A 24,345-nucleotide genomic window follows, 5' to 3' on the forward strand; every position below is an offset into this window, starting at 1 on the left:
GTGCAAACACTGCGCCACAGGCCATGCATTATGAATAGGTGCTCGATCGTGTTGAAAGATGCAACCACCATCCCCGAATTGCTCTTCAACAGTGACAAGAAAGAAGGTGCTTAAAACGTCAATGTAGACCTTTGCTGTGATAGTGCCATGCAAAACAACAAGGGGTGCAAGCTCACTCCATGAAAAACACGGCTACACCATAACACCACCGCCTCCAAATTTTACTGTTGGCTCGACACACGCTGGCAGATGACGTTCACTGTGCATTTGCCATACCCACACCCTGCCATCGGATTGCCACATTGTGTACTGTGATTCGTCAGTCCATACAATGTTTTTCCACTGTTCAATCACCCAAGGTTCATGCTCCTTACACAAAGAGAGACATCATTTGGCATTTACCTGTGTGATGTGTGGCTTAAGAGCAGCCGCTCGACCAAGAAATCCAAGTTTTCTCACCTCCTGCCTGACTGTCATAGTACTTGCAGTGGATCCTGATGCTGTTTGGAATTGCTGTGTGTTGGTCTGGATAGACGTCAGTCTATTACACATGACGACCCTTTTCAACAGTCAGCAGTCTCTGTCAGTCAACAGACGAGGTCGTCCTCTATGCTTTTGTGGGGTCCATGTCCCTTCATGTTTCCACTTCACTATCATTGGAAACAGTGGACCTAGGGATTTTTAGGAGTGTGGAAATCTCGCATACAGACGTATGACAAGTGACACCCAATCACCTGACCATGTTCAAAGTCTGTGAGTTCCTCGGAGCGCCCCATTCTGTTCTCTCATGATGTCTAATGACCACTGATGTTGGTGATATGGAGTACTTGACAGTAGATGGCAGCACAATGCACCTAATATGAAAAACATATGTTTTTGGGGGTGTCCGGGTACTTTTGATCACATAGTGTATTTTTTAGTTTGTAGTTTAGTAGCTTTGTAAATTAATTACAATTCACATTTATAATCACAGTTCACCTTAAGTTGACTTATTCAGATCAATACAGTAAACCAACAATGTTACAATTCAAGCTCTTGTGTGTATGTAATGTCATGCTGTAGTATCACATTCTTCATGATGGTCAGAATTGTAGTTTTTGTTAAATGTTGAGCAATTCTGCCACATTGTTTCTTTTGGTTTAGTGTGAGTTATATTTATATTACTGAAACAATTTGAGGAGTTTCCTGCAATAATCAAGTCTTGTTTTATTTAGTGCCCTTCTGAACTCAGATTTAGTAGATCTTCTATCCTGATCAATACTGACATGGGTAGTGAAACCATTGACTATTGGTTTTGCAATATAATGTAATTCTTTAAAGCTTTTTATGAAGATATGATCATTGGCTGTTTTAGAGCAATTAGCTACCCTAATCAGAGAGTTTACCATAGGAATTAATTTGAATAATAATGTTAAGAATAGTAAAATCACTAGCAATCATATTTTTGTTAAATAAGCTAATAGTGCTGAAAGTGATGCTCAGTATGCACACACTGACACATAGAACACCCTAGCTTCTTGTGGATAGCACTAACTATCTATTGCCAAACAACTTGTTTGTAATATGTAGTGATTTATACAAACCTTCCTTGTGAATCAGTCTATATATTATTAAAAATCATATCAAAATCCCTACAGTAGTGCATGAGATTAACATGATCATACAAACAGAAACCACAGTGCGGGACTTACATTTATAATATGTGTAGATTTATTATGAAATCCAACTTCTTTTACTTATACATCCAGTACAGGATCAAGTGAAATGATTAACATGTATGTTCTGAAATAAAAATTTCTGGTGAATGTTGAAAGTCCTTCTTTCTCAATTTCTGCTCTATCATATGGGAGTGGATAGTATGTACCCATATGAAACTATGAGTTATTGTAAATAACCTGTAAATTGATTAATTCCACATCAGTATTATACACTGCATCATTGACATGATCCATGTAACTTTTTTCCCTAAACGCCATACAGCCAAACGGAACAAGCAAGTAGTTAAGTAAATATAGTAAGGAAAGTTCAGACAGAATGTAAATACGAGACTCAAACTCGGGACCTTTGCCTTTCGCGGGCAAGTGCTCTACCAACTGAGCTACCCAAGCACGACTCTCGCCCCATCCTCACAGCTTTACTTCTGCCAGTACCTCGTCTCCTACCTGCCAAACTTTGCAGAAGCTCTCCTGTGAACCTTGCAGAAATAGCACTCCTGAAAGAAAGGATATTGCGGAGACATGCCTTAGCCACAGCCTGGGGGATGTTTCCAGAACATTCTGGAAACATCCCCCAGGCTGTGGCTAAGCCATGTCTCCACAATATCCTTTCTTTCAGGAGTGCTAGTTCTGGAAACATCCCCCAGGCTGTGGCTAAGCCACGTCTCCGCAATATCCTTTCTTTCAGGAGTGCTAGTTCTGCAAGGTTCACAGGAGAGCTTCTGCAAAGTTTGGAAAGTAGGAGACGAGGTACTGGCAGAAGTAAAGCTGTCAGGACGGGGCATGAGTCGTGCTTGGGTAGCTGAGTTGGTAGAGCTCTTGCCCGCGAAAGGCAAAGGTCCCGAGTTCCAGTCTCGGTCTGGCACATAGTTTTAATCTTCCAGAAAGTTTCAAATCAGCGCACACTCCACTGCAGAGTGAAAATCTCATTCTAGAATGTAAATACTTTAGCAGTAAAGGAGATCATTCACCAAGTAGCAGATGCAGTCAGTCATCATACCATAAAAAATATGTAAACTTTGCTATATTCGTGAAGAAATCCTTTAAAGTGCTAGAGCGCAATTAGACATATGTATCATGCTCTCTCTCTCTCTCTCTCTCTCTCTCTCTCTCTCTCTCTCTCTCTCTCTCTCTCTCTCTTCCCCCCCCCTCTCTCTCCCCCCCCCCCCTCTCTCTCTCTCTCTCTCTCTCTCTCTCTCTCTCTCTCTCTGTCTCTCTCTCTCTCTCTTCCCCCCCTCTCCCTCTCCACATCCCCCCCCCCCTCTTGCGCACACAATTGCACAAACCTGTGCACCTAAACTCTGCCAGTCAGACAAATGCTGCCAGTATTCCAATGTGGCAGGTGGATTGGGATGAGAGGCTGTGTCAAATGACTTGGCTAGACTGAGAGATAGTTAAGAAGCAGGCAAAGGGTTTGGAGAGGGGTAACTAGCAATTCAGAGGGAGCTATCAGGTTTGCAGTATAGGAATACCAGAGTGAGGGATGGAAGGTTCAGGGACTAGACATGCAATACAAGGGTGCCAGAGCCAGTGAGCTTGTACAGAGCATGATGAAGATGACATGGATTTGGAGGGAGTGACAGGGCAGAGGAAGGAGAAATTGTGTGGAGACACTGGGCTAGTGGAGACAGGCCAGAAGGATTGCAGGAGCAAAAATGTGTTGCAAGGATAACTCACTCCCATCTACATAGTTAAGAAAACTTAGTGCTGGAGGGAAGGATCAAGGTGGCATGGGTTGTGGAGCAGCTATTGAACTTACGCATGTTGTGCCAAGCAGCCTGTTGTGCCACTGGGTAATCAATTCTGTCCTTGGCTACAGTTTGGTGGGGGTCATTCATTCTGGTGGACAGCTGGTTGGTGGTCATGCCCACATGAAACACTGTACAGTGGTTGCAACAGAGCTGGTTTATGGCATGGTTGCTTTCACAGGTGGCCCTTCCTTTGATTGGATAGGATAAACATGTGAGAGGACTGGAGTAATATGTAACTCACTACCATCTACATAGTTAAGAAAACTTAGTGCTGGAGGGAAGGATCAAGGTGGCATGGGTTGTGGAGCAGCTATTGAACTTACGCATGTTGTGCCAAGCAGCCTGTTGTGCTACTGGGTAATCAATTCTGTCCTTGGCTACAGTTTGGTGGGGGTCATTCATTCTAGTGGACAGCTGGTTGGTGGTCATGCCCACATGAAACACTGTACAGTGGTTGCAACAGAGCTGGTTTATGGCATGGTTGCTTTCACAGGTGGCCCTTCCTTTGATTGGATAGGATAAACATGTGAGAGGACTGGAGTAAGATGTGCTAAATGGGTGAATTGACCAGGTGGTGCTCCTGGGTTTTCCACAATGATATGACTCCTGTGGCTAGGAGTTGGGAGTGACAGTGGCATAGGAAAGGATCAGCATGTTGTGTAGCTTATACGAGTGATGGAATACCACTTTAGGAGGGGACGAAAGTATGTTGGGTAGGATGTTCCTCATTTCTGGTCATGATGACAGATAATCAAACACCTGGCAAAGGACATGGTTCAGTTGCTCCAGTCTAGGACAATACTTGGTAATGGGGTGGACGTTTATTTGCAACTAATTCTTAGAGGTGGTGGGATGATTAGTGGTGCATTAGGATATGGAAGGGGAAATCTGTTTGTGGACAAAATTTGGTGCATAGTGCCTGTCTGTGACGGCCTTTATGAGATATTCAGCATATTGGACAAGGGAATTCTCATCACTTCAAATACACATCCGTGGGTGGCCAGGCTATATAGGAGCAATTTTTTGGAGTGGAATGAGTGACAGCTGTCAAAATTCAGGTACTTAGTGGGCTTATTATGGACAGATGTATGGAAGGGGCCATCAGAGAGGTGGAGGTCAATGCCCTGGAAGTTTAAACATTGGGCTGGAAGGGACCAGGAGAAGCAGAGGGGAAAAGATGTTAAAGCTGCAGGAAAATGAGGATGCGGTGTCTTGGCTCTTGGCCCAGATCATGAAAATATCATTAATGAATCTGAACCATACAAGAAGTTTGGCATTCGGGGTTTTGGGAAGCTATTATGGTTTCTTCTGGATGGCCCATAAAAAGAATTGCATGGGAGGATGCCATGCAGGTTCCCGTGGCCAAGCCACAGATTTGTTTACATACCTTCACCTCAAAGGAGAAGCAGTTGTGTGTGTGGATATGACTGATAAGGTGTATAAGGAATGAAGTAGTGGGTTCGGAGTTGTAAGGACTGAGGGAGAGGTAGTTTTCAATAGCAGCAAAGCCATGGACATGAAGAATATAGGTGTTTAAGTAGGTAGCATCAACAGTATTGAGTAGGGATCCATTTGGTAATGGGGTGGGGATGGTTGAGAGTCAGTGAAAGAAATGGTTTGTGTCTTTCATAAGAGATGCTAGACTATGGGCAATTGGGTAGAGGTGTTGATCGACACGAGTAAAGATTCTTTCAGTGGGTGCCCAGCAACCACCTACAATGCAGCATCCAGGTTTGTAGGGTGCATGTAGGAAGAATGTAGGTGGGTGTGCTGGAGGTTCAATGGAGTGAGGACAGAGATGGAGTCAGGGGAGAGATTCTGTGATGGGTAGGGATTGGGGCTCTAATTTATTTTCATTCAGAATTATTTGCATTTTCTATTTAGGACAGTGATAAGTTAATGAAACAACTTCTATGATTTTGCCAACACCACCACACCATCGGTAAACTGTATACACTCCATCCCTTTGCCTTCTACACACAACCCTCTCATTCCATCAATGAACTCTTCTATGGTCTCTTCCATTAGATCTTAAACAAAATAGGTGAAAAGTAACATCTATGAATCACTCCTCTTCCAATTCTTATTCTCTCTGTTAGTTCTACACTAAATGTTACTTTGACATTTTGCTGAAGGTATAACACCTTAACCAATTTTATTTTTCTCCTCTTGATGCTGTATTTTTTTAGGATAAGCAAGAGTTCATCCTACTCTCTCAAAAGCTTTCTCAAAATCCATAAACTCAGCATAAATTTCTTATTATTTTCAACATAGCAACTCCCCTAGCACTAAAGTGTCACCCCTCTTCTGAAAGCATGCTGCTCTTCTCCCATGATGCTGTTCTGCTTGCTGTACATCCTTAAAATCATCATTCTCACTAAAGGCTTGATTGAATTTAGTATCAGCTTAATGTCCAGTGTATGTTATATTTTGTTGTGTTGTTTTTCTTTTTCAAGGGGTAGCAAGATTGATTCCAAGAAATTGCTAAGGCACTCTCTTGTTGAGTATTTATTGTTACTGTTATGATCTTCACTCTGAAGAGAGGTTTAGTGGAGCTCTCCACATCAGTCTTTCCTACACAGACCTCTTCATCTCTGGATAAGTACTGCACCTGTAGGGGATGGACACAAAAGTGGAAACAGCCAAACTCCAGCACTTTATATGCCTAATACAACTTTGGAAACCTCTTGGCATTCAAAACAGCTTCCAGTCATCTCAGAATGGATAAATATAGGCCCTGTATAGCTTTCAAGAAATCTTATACCATTATTCCTGCAAAATAGTGGCAATTTCAGATAACAATGATGGAGTAGATAGCCATCACATACCCCTCTCTCGAAAGTAGAGTGCATAGGCTTAATAATATTAAGATCTGGTTACTGTGGTGGGAATGGGAGATGTGACAATTCATCCTCGTGCTCACAAAATTTGTCCTGGATGGTGCGAGTTGTGTGAACAGGAGCCCTGCCATGGAACACAGCACCACCCTAGAGGAGAAAACATTGTACCATGGGATGGACTGGATTCCCCAAGATGGTCACATAATCCTTGACAGTAATGCAATCTCATTCAGAAACCATGGGGCTCATGGAATATCATGATGTGGGTGCCTAAATAATCACCAAACCCCCACCATGTTTCACTCTTGGGATGTTAATTCAGCTAGACCTGGAAACAGTATGAAACAAGACTCATCTGACCAAATGACTACCTTCCATTGTTCCATAGTCCAGACTTTATGGCTTTGGCATCACATTTCCTGTTAAGGGCATTTGCATCACTGATTAGTGGTTTTGGCATTACAGTTCACTCTAAAGTTCCTTGCTTATCGATCTCCCTTTGTGTTGTTTTGGTGCTGACAACATTTGTGAATACAGCATTCAGTTCTTCAGTGACTTTTGCAGCTGTTGTTCTCTTATCTTCTCACTAACCATCCATTATGATCACTCAGCACACATTTTTGTCCATGCTGTGACTTAGCAGATGATGTTTTTCTGTTTCTCCTGTATACAGTATAAATCTTCAGCACAGGGCCTCCTGAATACAACACTTCAGCTTTCATTTTTATGGAAGAACCCACCATACAAACACCAACAATTTGTCCACATTCAAATTCACTTAGCTGTAACATAATACACTCACAACTACATGAACATTGTTTGACCATGACTGACACTTGAAATGTACTTAGGTCATTGCAGAGGTGCTTTTTGTGGTCAAATACAACTGCATAATCTGCAGCTTTGGCTAGCATCTGCATTTATGGTCAAGCATACATATCTCACAGTGTTTCCATATTCTTGTCCAACCTCTGTCCATTCATTTGAACTTGCTTACTGTAATCATGCCTTGGTCTTCCTCCATAATTCTTATCCCACCCACACTTCCCTCCATTGCCAAACTGATAATTCCTTCATGCCTCACAATGTGTATCGACAGATTCCTTCCTTTAGTCAAGTTGTGACATAAATTTCTTTTTACTCTAATTCTATTCAGTATCTACTCATTAGTTAATCAATCTACCCATCTAATCTGTAGCATTCTGCTGTAGTACAATATTTGACAAGCTTCTCTTCTTTTCTGAACTCCTAATCACCCACTCTTTGCTTTCGTGCAAGGCTACGTTCCAGGCCAGTACCTTTATAAGAGACTTCCTAATGCTTAAATTTATATTAGATATTAACAGATTTCTCTTTTTTGGAAATGCTTTTCTTGCTGTAGCTACTTCAGTGATCATCATTTATTTTGCTGCCCACATAGCAAAACTCATGTACAACTTTTAGTGTCTCATTTCCTATTTTGATTCCCTCAGCATCACTTGATTTAGTTTGACTACGTTCCTTTACCCATGTTTCATTTTTGGTGAATTAATCTTATTAGCACCCCTCCATGTGTCATCCATCCCATTCAACTGCACCACCAAGTTCTCTACTGTCTCTGACAATATTACAATGTCATTGGTGAAATTTTGTCAAAAAACTGAGAACAGGGAGCATTGTCACGTAACACATTTATTAACACACAATTTGAAAAGGACTTTGGACAAATTGATCTGATGCTTGAATTGAAAAAGGAAACAAAATTCTTCTGAATATTCAACAAAAGGTTAACCTCTTCTTGAAGTGTCCAGGCACAAAGAACAAAATTTGTACATTCTTAGCATGAAATTCAGACAACACTTGTAACAAATAAAGGGTAAAGTCTGTACCCTGACACATGATGTGTCCTGCTTTGGTTCTGAGCTGAAATCTGTGTCCAGCATGTGATATGAAAATCTGTCTAAGTTTAATAACCACCACTGAAAACTTTTCCAGGGCCAAAAGTGTCATTCTGAGCAGGATCTGTCCCCAGAAGTGTGACACTGAAGGGGACAGTGATGGCAGTGAGTAGCAGACAAATCGGCAGGAGCAGCAGTGACTCCGGAGACAAGCATTAGTTTTCAGTGGATGAATTAACTGCCTGTTGTGTCCAGAGTATGGTCTTAAATCCTGGCTGTATGGATGACTACAACTTTCTTATTGGCTGTTTCCCTTGTTATGGATGCCCCAACATGTCCGATTGTCATGAGCCGCTGGCTGCTGCATGCATCAATTGCTGGTTTGATGTGACCCTCTGATGCCCTGCAGGCTGATTCCTTGTTGCAGTCTGAAGTTTGAATAATGGTAGTGCAGAGTTATGGGAGCTTAAATGCAGTGGGCTGTGGACAGTTGGCTGTCAAAGCTTTATGAAGGGCATGCAACAGCAATTGGCAAACCTCATTTTTTTTATTTCTTCTTCCTGAACTTTAATTTTCTTTCCAGATTTCTCCCTGGTTTCCTGTACTGCTTGCTCAAGTTAAGATTGAATAGCATCAGGAGAGGCTATGGGTACTGCTTCCTTTCTGTGTCCTTCAACTCTTACAACCACAATCTGGTTTCTGTAGAAGTTGTTGATAAAACTTCACTCCTATTTTATCCCTACTACCTTTAGAATTTCAAAGAGTGTATTTTAGTCGACATTATCAAAATATTCCTCTAAATCTGCTCTACATTGCTCCAAAGCCCAAACTGTTCTTCACAGAAGTTGAATTCTACCAGTATTCCCATTTTTCTATAAATAATTAATGGTGGTATTTTCCAGCCATGACTTATTAAAGTGATAGTTCAGTAATATTCACACCTGTCAGCACCTGCTGTCTTTGGAATTAGAATTATCACATTTTTCCTGATGTCTGAGGGTATTTTGCCTTTCTCATACATCTTGTATACCTTGCTCTCACAAGGATCTTAATAATTCTAAGGGAATGTTGTCTGATACATATTCCTTCCACAGTTCAGCTTTCCCTTCTGTGCTTGATACTGGCATGCCCTCAAAGCTCTTGATGTTAACACAGCTGCTTCTCTTTTCTTCACATGTTTCTTTAATTCTTCTACAAACAGCATCTACTTTCCCCTAGTTATGTGTGTATCTACAGACTTGCATTTGTTCTCTAGCCATTCTTGCTTAGGCATTTTGCACTTTTTTGTGTATATACAAGAGGCATGCCCAGAAACTCAGAGAGCCAATTGTTTGAAAATAAAAAATACAATATATTTATGAAAAATTTATGAAAATAAAGTTGTACATCAAACAGTATATTTTAATGTAGTTACCTACTTTCTCAATGTATTTTGTGAGGTGGGAGATGAGCTGTCTGATACCTAAATCGCAAATGTCTCCCGTTGCCTCCTGCTCATTGTTGACAGCATTCTGGACCTCTTCATTAGTAGGAAATCTTCTTCCATCCATAAACAACTTCAGTGAGATGAAAAGATGAAACTCAGAAGATGTCAGATCAGGACTTTGATCAGGGTGTTGTGTCATGATATAGAGTAGAGTAAGAACATGAGAACTTAATGGGTTTTCAGTCAGAATGCTACTTCTGAGTGGTCAGAAACAAATGCAGAAAGACAAATTTCCAGTGATGGCAGATGATTGCTCAGATCAGTGCCAAACACCACCACTGGGCACCTAATTGAAGCAGATTTTGGAACTAGATAACGATGGATGTAGGAGACTGAAGGAACTTCAGTGTCTGATTAGTACTAAGCTACCACAAGAATTCAAAAATCTTAGCAGTAATCCATGCGATTTCAAATTAAAACTGAAGAGTTTCCTCATGGGTCACTTCTTCTATTCTGTCAAGGAGTTCCTTGAAAAATTATGCTGATTCTTGTTTTATTGTTGATTGCATTTACTTAAACTTATGGCTTGACTTTTTTCAGATTCATAAATATTTTATTTTTATCTATTATTACTTTCATGTTGTAATTTCATGTACTCACACATTCCATGACCTTGGAGATTTGCTCCTCAGTTTGGTCCTATGGAACTTGATGTGTGAATAAAAAATAAATAAATACTTGTTTATTGCATTGAGACTAAACTATTACAATGAAGGCTATTTCTAGACATGAGAAAAAGCAAATGGTTCAACTGTTGGTACAACAGAAGTTAGTGTCAGATTTCAAAAGGTGAGAAATAAGAGAAGTTATCAATCACTAGCACCATATTAAGTTGAAAGCATTTGGGAGCAGCACTCCAAGTGATAAAACAGAGATAAGTTAGATCTTACCAAGGCTGCCACTGAGTGACGCAGAGTTGGTATACAAACATTCTACCTGGAGACTACTCTGAATAGTGCTGCCAGCCATCCATGGTCAGGTCTTTCACCTTCTCCTACTCTGTAGTTGGGATATTTGTGGCCTTTGCCCTAACAAACTCCTAGTTTGGCTGCAACAACACTGCTTTATCTTGCTTTTCTCTGCTCTGTGAGTGGAGACCACCTTGTGCACCAGGAGCTCTGTCTCAGCAGTTCTACCCATTTTCCATCTCACTGTTACCTGTGCCAACCCACTGCCTTTGTGGTTCTGAGGAGCAAGTGTTGTACTTGCCACACATGCTAGTACACACTTATATGTGACTACAGTCTACTGTCACACCTTATGACAGCATTTAGATGAGTTAATGCGCTAACTCAATGGATTGCAACTTTTATCCTGGAACAACTGCATGGAGCATCTGCAGTTCATAAGCTTCCTTTGTTACTGTTTTCCTCATGTAAACTAAGTGGTACCAACTGTGCCTGCCCATCACCTGCATTATGTGTTTGGTTTCCTGCTTTGTAGTGCTCTTGCTGGCATTCAACAGCCCCAAGCTTAACCATGAGGAAGGCAGTAAGCCATCTGTACATGACAGTGGTGAATGATGATGTCCCAACTGAATGAATCCAAGAGCTGCTGTGTGGCATTGGCTGTGTGAGGATGTGCATTGTTACAGGATGCAACATGCACACTCACTCCATTAACACTGTCCTTCTTTGGTTTTGTATTGCTGTTCTAGCTTGTTTAGTGTTTCATAGTACCACACAGCATTAACTGTTTCCCCCTGGGGCAGAAATTCAGTGAGAAGAACCCTGTTAGTCTCAAAAGAAAGAGACCATGATTTTTCTGGCTGAAACAATGGTCTTGAATTTTTGTGCTGATGGTGAGGAGTGATATCCCCACTACATTCATTGGCTTTTCATCTCAGGGGTGTAATGAGGCACCCAGTCACAATAGAGCCAAAGAATTATTGATCTTTCAATTCAAGAAATTGCCATGAAGATCCTTTTATGTTGATTGTGTATTGATCTGTGGATTTTTTTGATATCCACCTTGCACATAATTTGTTGAAATCAAGTTTTCAAGTTATGATTTCATGCAGAAGAGATTCAGAGATTTCTGGAACACTATGTTCATCTCATTGAAAGTCAATCAATGGTTGTGATGAATCATTTCTTTTATTTGGTTCAACATCCCATCAGATATGATTGAGGGATGCCCACTCCTTTGTTCTTCATAAGGATTCAATTTGTCAGCTTTAAATATTTGACACCACTTAGAGACATTAGACGGGAAGAAAGCCAATGTCCACTCCGTGTGTATACTGGGGGGGAGTCATCCAAGATGTGGAAAGGGTCCTTCCAGATGCCATGAAGGGTACAGGATGCAGCCAACTGCAGGTGGTGGCTCATTTCGGCACTAATGATGTGTGTCGCTATGGATCAGAAGAGATTCTCTCTGGTTTCCGGTGGCTATCTGAGTTGGTGAAGACTGCCAGTCTTACTAGTGACATGAAGGCAGAGCTCACCATCTGCAGCATCGTTGACAGGACCGACTACAGACCTTTGGTACAGAGCCAATTGGAGGGTCAGAATCAGAGGCTTAGATGGTTCTGCGACCGTGTAGGCTGCAGATTACTCGACTTGTGCAACAGGGTGGTGGGGTTTCGGGTTCCGCTAAATAGGTCAGGTGTCCACCACACACAGTTGATGGCTACATGGGTAGCAGGGGCTGTGTGGTGTGGACTGGGTGGTTTTTCAGGTTAGAGAGTCTTGGGAAAGATCAAAAAAGGGCTCCAGTCTCAAAGGGTACACGGCAAAGAAACGAGGAGAATCAACCAGGCAACAGTCGGTATTGTAGTTGTAAATTGTCATAGCTGTGTTGGAAAAGTACCAGAGCTTCAAGTGCTGATAGAAAGCACTGAAGCTGAAATCGTCATAGGAACAGAAAGCTGGCTAATACCGAAGATAAATTCTGCCAAAATTTTTACAGAGGTGCAAACCATGTTCAGAAAGGATAGATTAAATAAAGTAGGTGGTGGTGTGTTTGTGTCTGCAGGTAGTAGTTTATCTTGTAGTGAAGTTGAAATAGATAGTTCCTGCGAATTACTGTGGGTAGAGCTTATACTCAACAAACGTACCAGAATAATAATTGGCTCCTTCTACCAACCCCCCAACTCAGATGATATAATAGCTGAACGGTTCAAAGGAAACTTGAATCTCATTACAAATAAGTACCCCATGCATACAGTTATAATTGGTGGAGACTTCAATCTACCCTCGATTTGTTGGCAAAAATACATGTTCAAAGCTGGTGGTAGACAGAAAACATCTTCCGAAATTGTACTAAATGCTTTATCTGAGAATTACTTTGAATAATTAGTTCATGAGCCCACATGAATTGTAAATGGTTGCAAAAACACACTTGACCTCTTAGCCACAAATATTCCTAATCTTATAGAGAGCGTCATGACGGATACAGGGATTAGTGAACACAAAGTCATTGTAACATGGCTCAAAACCATATCAACTAAAACCACTAAAAAGAAACACAAAATATATCTATTTAAAATATCAGATAAAAATTCACTTTATACCTTCCTAAGAGAGAGTCTCCATTCCTTCCAAGCTAATTTTGTAAGTGTAGACCAGATATGGCTCAAATTCAAGATACAGTATTGACAGCAATAGATAGATTCATACTGCATAAGTTAATAAGAGACAGGACTGATCCACCATGGTACACAAAAGACATCAGAACAATGTTGCAGAAACAACGAAAAAAGCATGCAAAATTGAAAATAACGCAAAATCCCCAAGAGTGGCTATGTTTCACGGAAGCTTGAAACTTAGTGCGGACATCAATCCGAGATGCTTTTAATAGTTTCCACAATGAAATATTGTCTTAAAATATGGTAGAAACCCCAAAGAGATTCTGGTCATATGTAAAGTACACCAGTGGCAAAAACAGTCAATACCGTCACTGCGCGATAAAGATGGAAATGTTACCAATGATGGTGCCACTAAAGCAGAGTTACTAAATACAGTTTTCTGTAATTCCTTCACAAAAGAAGACAAAGTAAATATTCCACAATTTGAAACCAGAACAGCTGTTAGCACGAGTGACATGAAAGTAGATACCTTAGGTGTTGCAAAACAACTCAAATCACTTAAGAAAGGCAAGTCTTCCGGTCCAGATGATATGCCAATCACGTTCCTCTCAGAGTATGCAGACACAATAGCGCCTTTCTTAGCAATCATATACAAATGCTCACTTGACGAAAGATCTGTTCCTAAAGACTGGAAAGTAGCACAGGTCACACCAATATTCAAGAAAGGAAATAGGAGTAACCCATTGAATTACAGACCCATATCACTCACATCAATTTGCAGCAGGATGTTGGAGCATATACTGTACTCTAACATTATGAATCACCTTGAAGAAAATGACTTATTGATACATAACCAACATGGATTCAGAAAATATCGACAACGGATCTCAGATCTACTCCATATTCCTAGATTTCCAGAAGACTTTTGATGCTGTTCCTCACAAGCAACTATTAATCAAATTGCGTGCATAAGGAGTATTGTCTGAGTTGAGTGACTGGTTTCATGATTTCCTCTCAGAGAGGTCACAGTTCATAGTGATAGATCGTAAATCACCGAGTAGAACAGAAGTGATATCTGTCGTTCCGCACAGTAGTGTCATAGGCCCTCTGCTGTTCCTGATTTATATAAATGATCTAGGTGATAATCTGAGCAGCCCCCTTAGATTGTTTGCAGATGACACTGTAATTTACTGTCTAGTAAAATCATCAGACGATCAATTCCAATTACAAAATGGTCTAGAGAGAATTTCTGTATGGTGCGAAAAGTGGCAATTAGCACTAAACAAAGAAAAGTGCGAGGTCATCCACATGGGTACTAAAAGAAATCAGATAAATTTTGAGTATACGATAAATCACACAAATCTAAGAGCTGTCAATTCAGTTAAATACCTAGGAATTACAATTATGAGCAACTTAAATTAGAAAGACCACATAGATAATATCGTGGGGAAGGCGAAGCAAAGACTGCGCTTTGTTGGCAGAACACTTAGAAGATGCAACAACCAAACTGAAAAGCCAGCCTACACTACACTCGTTCGTCCTCTGCTGGAATACTGCTGCGCGGTGTGGGATCCTTACCAGGTAGGAGTGATGGAGGATATCCTAAAAGTACAAAGAAGGGCAGCTCGTTACGTGTTATCATGCAAAATGTCTGTTCCGACACTGACAATGTTGAGTGTTTATGGAAAAAGTTCAAGGCAATCGTAAAATGCGTTTTAGACAGGTACGTGCTGAGTAAAACGTTGAGGGATGGGAAAAACCCACCGTGGTTCAACAACGAAGTTAGGAAACTACTGCGAAAGCAAAGAGAACTTCACTGCAAGTTTAAATGCAGCCAAAACCTCTCAGACAAATAGAAGCTAAATGAAGTCAAAGTTAGCGTAAGGAGGGCTATGCGTGAAGTGTTCAGTGAATTCGAAAGTAAAATTCTATGTACCGACTTGACAGAAAATCCTAGGAAGTTCTGGTCTTATGTTAAATCAGTAAGTGGCTCAAAACAGCATATCCAGACACTCTGGGATGATGATGGCATTGAAACAGAGGATGACACACATAAAGCTGAAATACTAAACACCTTTTTCCAAAGCTGTTTCACAGAGGAAGACCGCACTGCAGTTCCTTCTCTAAATCCTCGCACACATGAGAAAATGGCTGACATTGAAATAAGTGTCCAAGGAATAGAAAAGCAACTGAAATCACTCAACAGAGGAAAGTCCACTAGATCTGATGGGATTCCAATTCAGTTCTACACAGAGTATGTGAAAGAACTAGCCCACCTTCTAACACCGTGTATCACAAGTCTCTAGAGGAACGGAAGGTTCCAAATGATTGGAAAAGAGCACAGGTAGTCCCAGTCTTCAAGAATGGTCGTCGAGCAGATGCGCAAAACTATAGACCTATATCTCTGACATTGATCTGTTGTAGAGTTTTAGAACATGTTTTTTGCTCACGTATCATGTCATTTCTGGAAACCCAGAATCTACCCTGTAGGAATCAACATGGATTCCAGAAACAGCGATCGTGTGAGACCCAACTCGCTTTATTTGTTCATGAAACCCAGAAAATATTAGATATAGGCTTCCAGGTAGATGCCATTTTCCTTGACTTCCAGAAGGCGTTCGATACAGTTCCGCACTGTCACCTGATAAACAAAGTAAGAGCCTAAGGAATATTAGACCAGCTGTGTGGCTGGATTGAAGAGCTTTTAGCAAACAGAACACAGCATGTTGTTCTCAATGGAGAGGTGTCTACAGACGTTAAAGTAACCTCCGGCGTGCCACAGGGGAGTGTTATGGGGCCATTGCTTTTCACAATATATATGAATGACCTAGTAGATAGGAAGTACCATGCGGCTTTTCGCAGATGATGCTGTAGTATACAGAGAAGTTGCAGCATTAGAAAATTGCAGCGAAATGCAGGAAGATCTGCAGTGGATAGGCACTTGGTGCAGTGAGTGGCAACTGACCCTTAACGTAGACAAATGTAATGTATTACGAATACATAGAAAGAAGGATCCGTTATTGTATGATTATATGATAGTGGAACAAACACTGGTAGCAGTTACTTCTGTAAAATATCTGGGAGTATGCGTACAGAACGATTTGAAGTGGAATGATCATATAAAATTAATTGTTGGTAAGGTGAGTGCCAGGTTGAGATTCGTTGGGAGAGTCCTTAGAAAATGTAGTCCATCAACAAAGGAGGTGGCTTACAAATCACTCGTTTGACCTATACTTGAGTATTGCTCATCAGTTTGGGATCCGTACCAGGTCGGGTTGACAGAGGAGATAGAGAAGATCCCAAGAAGAGCGACGCATTTCGTCACAGGGTTATTTGGTAAGCGTGATAGCGCTACGGAGATGTTTAGCAAACTCAAGTGGCAGACTGTGCAAGAGAGGCGCTCTGCATCACGGTGTAGCTTGCTGTCCAGGTTTCGAGAAGGTGCATTTCTGGATGAGGTATTGAATATATTGCTTCCCCCTATTTATACCTCCTGAGGAAATCACGAATGTAAAATTAGAGAGATTCGAGTGCGCACTGAGGCTTTCCAGCAGTCGTTCTTCCCGCGAACCATATGCGACTGGAACAGGAAAGGGAGGTAATGACAGTGGCATGTAAAGTGCCCTCTGCCACACACCATTGGGTGGCTTACGGAGTATAAATGTAGATGTAGAATAGGGGTAAGAGTGTCACTGATATGATACACAAGTTGGGCTGGCAGTCACTGAAACAAAGGCAATTTTCTTTGCAGCGAGATCTATTTACAAAATTTCAGTCACCAACTTTCTCTTCCGAATGCATAAATATTTTGTTGACACCCACCTATGTAGGGAGAAAATATCATCATAATAAAATAAGAGAAATCAGAGCTTGAACAGATAGATTCAGGTGTTCCTTTTTCCCACATGCCATTCGAGAGTGGAATGGTAGACAAGTAGTATGAAAATGGTTCGATGAACCCTCTGCTAGGCACTTAAGTGTGAATTGCAGAGTAACCATGTAGATGTAGATGTAGATGTTAACGTTAATCACACCATCCACATATCCAGTTTTTATTTCATTAAAAATTGGGATTAGCATTTTTCCTTTGGCAACAAGAAACTGGATTACAATCTCACTTCTCAACTGGTGGGATTTGGAATAGACACACTCATTTCAACATGGCACTCAACAAGAGTTTTACGCTGACTAAGACAATAAAGCATGCATTCTGCTACCAACAGCTTGTCTTTGAACACGTTGCTGCGAATTTTGTTGAAAATAAATCAGTTTATCATCAGAGGCTCAATGGTTTTACTTTCTGGACATCCATATGTTGACTATATGTACAGAGAATGTAGTTTTTTTTCAGAATATAGTCCCTGTATGTTCCTAGTAGTTCTTTTTTTTTTTGTTTTCCATATAAAGCTTATAATTTTTCTGTTGGTATCTCATCAATTCATGAGGCTATTCCATTTTCCATCTCTTTCTAAAAAGACACTTTCAATTCACTTTTTAGAATATTGTAACCCTCATCTTCTTCATTCAGTGTACTTTCTACTTCCAGTTCAAGTTGTTTTGTCTCATGTCCTCTTTCCCTGTTGTTTAACCCCTCAATATATTCTTTCCACCTCTCCATTCACTATTCTGTCACCTCCAGTCTCTATCTTTATGACACTCTTCCATCCCTCCTTCTCAAACGTCACCCACATTGCTTCTTTATATATTAAGTTATATCTGCTTCCTCTCTTACCATTCCATGTTACTATATTTCTTCTGAAATCACTTCTGCCTCCCTTCTTAATACATTATTTAAACTCTTATACATTCTTTTTTCCTGTTATGTGTCAACATTTTTTCACTGCCTTCTTTATTCCATTTTATTGATAATTTTATTCATTGTCAACATGTTTATTATTCTGTCTCTAGCCTTTGTTCTTAGAATTTATTTCATGACCTCTTTTAAATTATTTGTGAAGTCTTCCCATCTTTCATTGATATTACTTGGCTCACTCTATCTGAATTTTCCTGTAAAATAATCTTGTGGTGCTGTAACCTTAACGGTCAGATATGGCCCAGCCACTAACCACATAGTGATGTACTGTGAGTTGTTGACCATCAAGTATGCCTGCAAGCCAATTGTCAAGATTTCATCTCACCAGCTGCCACATTACCAAGTGGTGCTATGTTCGCTGTATGCAGTGCAACTATAGTCGGTACCATCTTGCCTCCATGTGTCACATGCTGTCACCCCACTTTCCTGGTATTCTTCTGGCAGACAGCTTTATACAGTGTCATCCAGTGGCTCTCCTGTGAGTTGACATTGGGAGTTCACAGTTCTCCCAAATGTACAAGTGGTCACTCAATCAGAGTTCCAGTCACTGACTGCACAATTCACTCCTGGCTTTGTACAAGCCCCGTCTGTGGCCCATCAGTCAGAGCCTACTACCTCTCATACCATGTCCAGATCAACGAGTCATTGTGAGTGCATCAACCACAGGCTATGTCAATGATAGCCTATTAGGGTTGATCAGTATGCTTAACTCAGTAACCATTGCTAGCATAAATGGTACCGCTTATACCTTCTAAGAAACTGTTACTTTCAGTTGTGTCATTCTCATATCAGATCTGAACAATCTTTTGGTTGGGTATTCTGAAACTACTTTGTGTTGAATTTGCTTAATGTGTTGTGTTAATAAATTTCTATTGTTCTTTGGCTACCGGGGCATGTCCATTCATTAGTAGTGTGCAACACACAGAGTGGGGCTTAATGTGTACTTCCTTAGGTTTTTCTCTTCCTTTAATGTTCCTGAATTCATTACTTCTAGTTTCATACCTTTCTAAACCTTCTTTGGTTTAATATACTACTCACTGATGACTAGATTGTGATTTGAGCAGATATAAGCTCCTGGGTGACTTATTGCACTTATCAGGTTACTCAGTATCACTGCTGGATCAATTAATGATCTTTTTTATTATGTTTATCATTCAGTCTTCCAGTTTTACCTGCTTTTTTGAGGTGCTCAAATGAGATGATCCCTACAGTGACACCGAACAAGGTAACGCAGTGGTTTAGCACACTGGACTCATATTCAGGACAACGATGGTTCAAATTTACATCTGGCAATCCTGATTTATGTTTTCCATGATTTCTCTAGACTGCTCCAGGCAAATGCCGTGATGGTTCCTTTGAAAGGGGTATGACCAACTTCCTTCTCAATCCATCCATAATCTGATGGGATCGATGACCTCACTGATTCATCACCTCCCCCAAATGAACCAAACAATCTGCTATGATATCTTGCCTTCTACAGAAGTTTATGCCCTTTCTTATTCCTTCATCCAAGACCATAACTCCTGACAGATCTGTCCTCTCTCCCCTTATCAGTCAGCACATTTCTACCTCTCATAACTATGATGCAGGCCCCTCTTCTGCCCTACCCCCTTATTTTTTCTATCTTCATATTGCATTCCTCTTTCTCTTCATTGGGACGTTATGTAGTTGTTATGTACACTTGGTTAGGTACTAAGTCTCATTTTGTTCCTTTCAATCTTATCATCATCATTCTTTCATTTGTATATCTTACATACATAAGTTTTCGTTTCAGCGTATTTTTCATGCCCTGAGTTGTAAAATCTATAATCTCCAGTGTTTGTTCTCCTCCCAAAGATCTGACTCATGGGAAATTTTAACGCCTGAGTCTTTTATACAGAGGTCCATAACATTCATGTGTAAGGAAACAGTTCTGTGGCAGCTTCCCACTTATTTCTGCATATGAAGAAAGGGTACCCAGCCACATTCAGCCACCCATTGTGGGTCAGATACTGGTTGGAGCCACCCACTCTCATGTAGATGCTGCAATCCTCCACTTGTTCATAAGCTCTCAGAGGACACCGTGGTACTATGCAGGGGAACTTCTCATACTGAGAGTCCGATTGCACTCACAATAATCCATGAGTGTAGGGCTGCTTCTTCCACCAACACCATCATACCGCAGTGCACTTTCTCTGATGCAGATGTCACTGAGGTCTTCATTCATAATAATGCTGATTAGCTCTGCATTGTGCCCTGAAGGATTGATTCCCTGTCTAAACTTAGCCACTGGCCTACTGGAGTGTAGGCTGCCCACTCTCACAATGTGGATGCACCACTCAGGAATCACTTAAAGGAATAAAGATGACCCCATGTTTCTTGAGCTAGGTTAATGGCTGTGTGTAGTACCACAACCAAAGGCAATACTTATTCATGTAAAATATAGTAATTAGTTAATACTGAAACCCATTTAAGGCTTCATTATTGCCTATATATTTATTTTTGTAGCAGCTATTGTTGACATTGTTGACTGATTTCTTCTTACACATGAATGGGGAAAACAGTGTTTGTGAAAAAAAATTACTTTGTTCCACAGTGAAAAGTAGGTTTAGGTTACAGTGAAGTTGGCAGAAGATTTTATGTAATCTACTGATATAACTTTCTTTATATTATTTCAGTTAAGCCCATGAATCTTTTGTTGAAAATATATTATAAATAGACAGTTTTTAAGAGACTGTGACATTTAGTGAGGAACACCAAAGCCATACAGATGTATGTATAGGTTAACCATATAAGAGTTAGACTAGGATCAGTAATGTGTGAATATAATCAACATATTATGAGCAAGCCATCTTAATGTACTGTTGCCACTTTGACAGTAATTAACACATATTAATTTATTTATTACAGTGTTAGTCCTCTATGTTATGTTTCTTACAGGGGAACAGAGATACTTGTGATTTCAAAATTTTTACTTGTGATTTTCAGGTATGTTTATGGCCCACAAGAATTTAAAATTGTTATTAAGAATGAATTTGACAGTTTGTTTAATTTAAAAGATCAGCTCAAAATACTTGCTGAAAAATTTGAAGACATCAGTGCCACTGGAACAGAAATGATGAAGAGTGCTGTACAGGTATCATCAACTACGTATATTGTATTATATAATAGTTTGGGATAATTTAGTATTTTGATTTTCCCTTGAATTATTTAACAAAATTATATTGGAAATATCATGTTACACAAAAGCACACTGCGAACCCAAGCAAACTTAAGTTGCTTTGCGCTGATATTTTATTTGATACTGAATACTGTCACACATATTTGTATACCATCTCACTCACTCTGCTTCACTGAATACACCTTTTTATTCTTCCTTAAAAAGACTTGTTAAAGCAGTTTTCTGTCTATCCAAAGCCAGATGAAACAGATAAAAGTTGAAAGAAAGCAGTAAAAGAGAGCTTGTGTTCTGCCTCTAATGACCTTAAGTTCTTTAAGGAAGGAAAGATTGTACCTATATATGTACTTTTTAATTATGAAGGACTTGATTTTCATGTGAATAGATTCTCATCACCTGTTCTTGAAGAGTCTCATAGAATTTTGTACCAAATATGATCATTAACATATGGCTGTCTTACATAACAACAGTAACAGTAATTACCACTACTACAATTGCTATTACTACAATTATTATTTTGTACTCTGCCTAAAGTAGTTACACCTATGCCCACTGTTGTAATTATGTACAGCGCTGCAGAGCCAAGCTTCCCTTTGATTATGTGCAAAAATATTACCACTTGATACTAGAACATACAATATTACTTCCAAGTTTTCATATTGGGAAAAGGATTCACAACAGAATTCCGTATATTGTAGCCAATGCACAGGTTTCCTTAATAATGGTGTTTTAATAAGGTATATTTCTGTGGAATTGCCCCACAATACAGTGCTGTGGTGCAGAAATATGTAATTGAACCACAGTAAACAGTTCATTGTTTTACTGGGATCTATTCTTGAGACCTAACTAAGCATGTATAATCCAATACTGATTTTCTCAAAAACAAACTTGATATTATTCATCTTCTTTTTCTAGGTAAACATGAAAAAATACAAAGTTGTCATTTCTTTTTAAAATACCATATATATTTTTTACTGTAGTCCTATGTGAACACATTATATTAGATGTTAATGACTGTAATTTATTGAATTTGGTGTTTATACCATGACGGGAAGTATGTGGTTACTACTTTCTACTTTCTGACTATTAGTTGCCAATCATATTATCTCTCTCCAAACTCAGTCAGGGGAAAAAAAGAAGAACACTGTATGAAGTATTAAGTAAGATTGTAGGATTTGTAGGTTTGGAAATCTATTGTATAGTGTAGCTACCCAGTCTTCTAGCAAAAATAATAAGAAATAGTGAGAAAGCCACTGGGAAGTATTGCATTAGCAGCCACAGGCTGGTAGTCACAGTCTGGGGACATGTGGATCATAATAATACACACGTAAGGGGATTGTGAGACAAGGCTAGTTGCACTGAGCAGAAAATTGCACCATGCAGTGGTAATAACTGTAGCAGGTGGGTTGATGTCAGTACACCAGGGCAAGTCTCTTGTTATAGGCAACGTGACAAGGTGCCAGGTTTTAGTGAAACAAGTGCATGTCAGAGCAATACAAATATGTCTGAATTTTGAGATAGAGGCACTTTCTTTCGCCGGAGTCCAGCAGCACCATCATGATGCCAAAACCGTGCCAGAAATTAAGACGATTGGGCATCACCAGGAGCAGTCATGAGTTTGAGACTCGGCTGCTTCTGTCACCGCCAGCACTGAGTTCCTCACAGGACTTAATGCCACAGCACTGCCAGCCTGCCATCTGCACCTGCAGCCACCAGCACTGAATTCCTCATGGGGCTTAGTGCCTTAGTGCCAATCACTGTGTGACTCGTGCCGGAGGTCAGCAGGTTGAATCCCACACACAACAGCCTCCAAGTGTCTCCACAGCAAACGCGTGCGATGCCAGTGGGCAACTCTGAGTGCCATCGCCAGTGGAGAAGTAGAACACCACTGATTTGTGGCTGTGACCTACAGAGGCCACCAGCTGTCCGTGAGCATGCTGTCAGTAATGCAGGGTGTCCACTCAGTATCAGCTCACCAGGGCAGAAGCTGCACCCTGTTTATCACCACTGGCCAAGTTCAATACAGTGATGTGTGTCCTGCCTTGCTGAGCCACAACAAAGCATGTACTGAAGTTGAATAAAGTGTTCTTTACTGTAATTAGTGTGTCTACTGGGCCATACAGCCTGTCACCACCACCACTCACACCACCGAGTGCAACTGCATACTTAATTTGCCATTGTTATCATTTTGATGTGAAAATTTTATGCAAAATGTGTTATTTATCAAATATATTGTTAGAACCTGAGTGGGTGAATTCTCTGTGTTACATATCATTAGTTTCTTTTAAAGTTGTCCATAATTAACTGAGTCAAGTTGTGATGAAGCAAGCTGGGATAATTTTACTTCCCTCTTGTTTTTCCATCTGCCCCCTTAAAATTAATTTTGTTCATAACTAATTACCATTAGCATATGTGAGTATAATATGTGTTTTCATAAAAGAGAAAGATTGGCCCTCAGTTTTAAAGAACATAACACCAGATCTAATTTTGTGCTTAGTTTTATGTTTGTAATTGATTTTCTAATTTATTTCGACTATTCATAGTTAGTATCTTTTGTTATAGGGTGAAATCAGTAATTTTTTGTAACTTAAATTCTATTGATGATGTATAAACAAATATCAGTTCTGTACTAATTATAAACATTTGTAAGAACAACTAGTTGAATTCTTAAAGGATTGATTTGGCTCTATTCGAAAACATGTTAGCAAAGCTAACCCTTAATTCCAAAGTAATCAACAGTTTTGTCAAAAGTATTGTTTGCGTAACAATATTTGTTAATTTCATCATTTAAACAAATAATTTGGCCTAACCCTTGTATTAGAAGAAACTGTTAACAGTTTTCAATGTATTCATTTAATTTAATGAGTTAAGTTTTAATTGTAATTTCTGGAAATTAAACTTCAGAAAATGTGTAGTTTCAGTAACTATTATTGTGATGATATATAAGAGCCTGATTTTTGGTCCCAAGACAGTCAGTCAATGGCCGAGTTTCAGGCGAGAAACTTGTGTTGGTTAGATCAACAACAATGCTTCAACTTAACTGTGAAATAATTGTTACACAATTAGACCATGTGTTAAAACAATGACAGTGTCTGCTCCATAGTACCTTTCTATTCTTCAAGAACTGTGAACATTGTGGTTAGGTTTTTACTGCTCGTAGATGTACAATAGTAATCT

At 40.0% G+C, this 24,345-nt stretch overlaps 1 protein-coding gene across 1 annotated transcript in view; it reads left to right on the top strand.

Annotated features, from left to right (window-relative positions):
- Nucleotides 1–24,345, top strand: part of LOC126249481 (uncharacterized) — a 161,009-nt gene that overhangs the window by 37,994 nt on the left and 98,670 nt on the right. The window contains exon 4 of the mRNA XM_049951133.1: nt 20,979–21,126. Within this exon, the coding sequence (XP_049807090.1) occupies nt 20,979–21,126 (148 nt within the window). The remainder of the gene's footprint in view (nt 1–20,978; nt 21,127–24,345) is intronic.

The sequence above is a fragment of the Schistocerca nitens genome, chromosome 3 (assembly GCF_023898315.1).
Source record: "Schistocerca nitens isolate TAMUIC-IGC-003100 chromosome 3, iqSchNite1.1, whole genome shotgun sequence".
Taxonomy (NCBI): Eukaryota; Metazoa; Arthropoda; class Insecta; order Orthoptera; family Acrididae; genus Schistocerca; species Schistocerca nitens.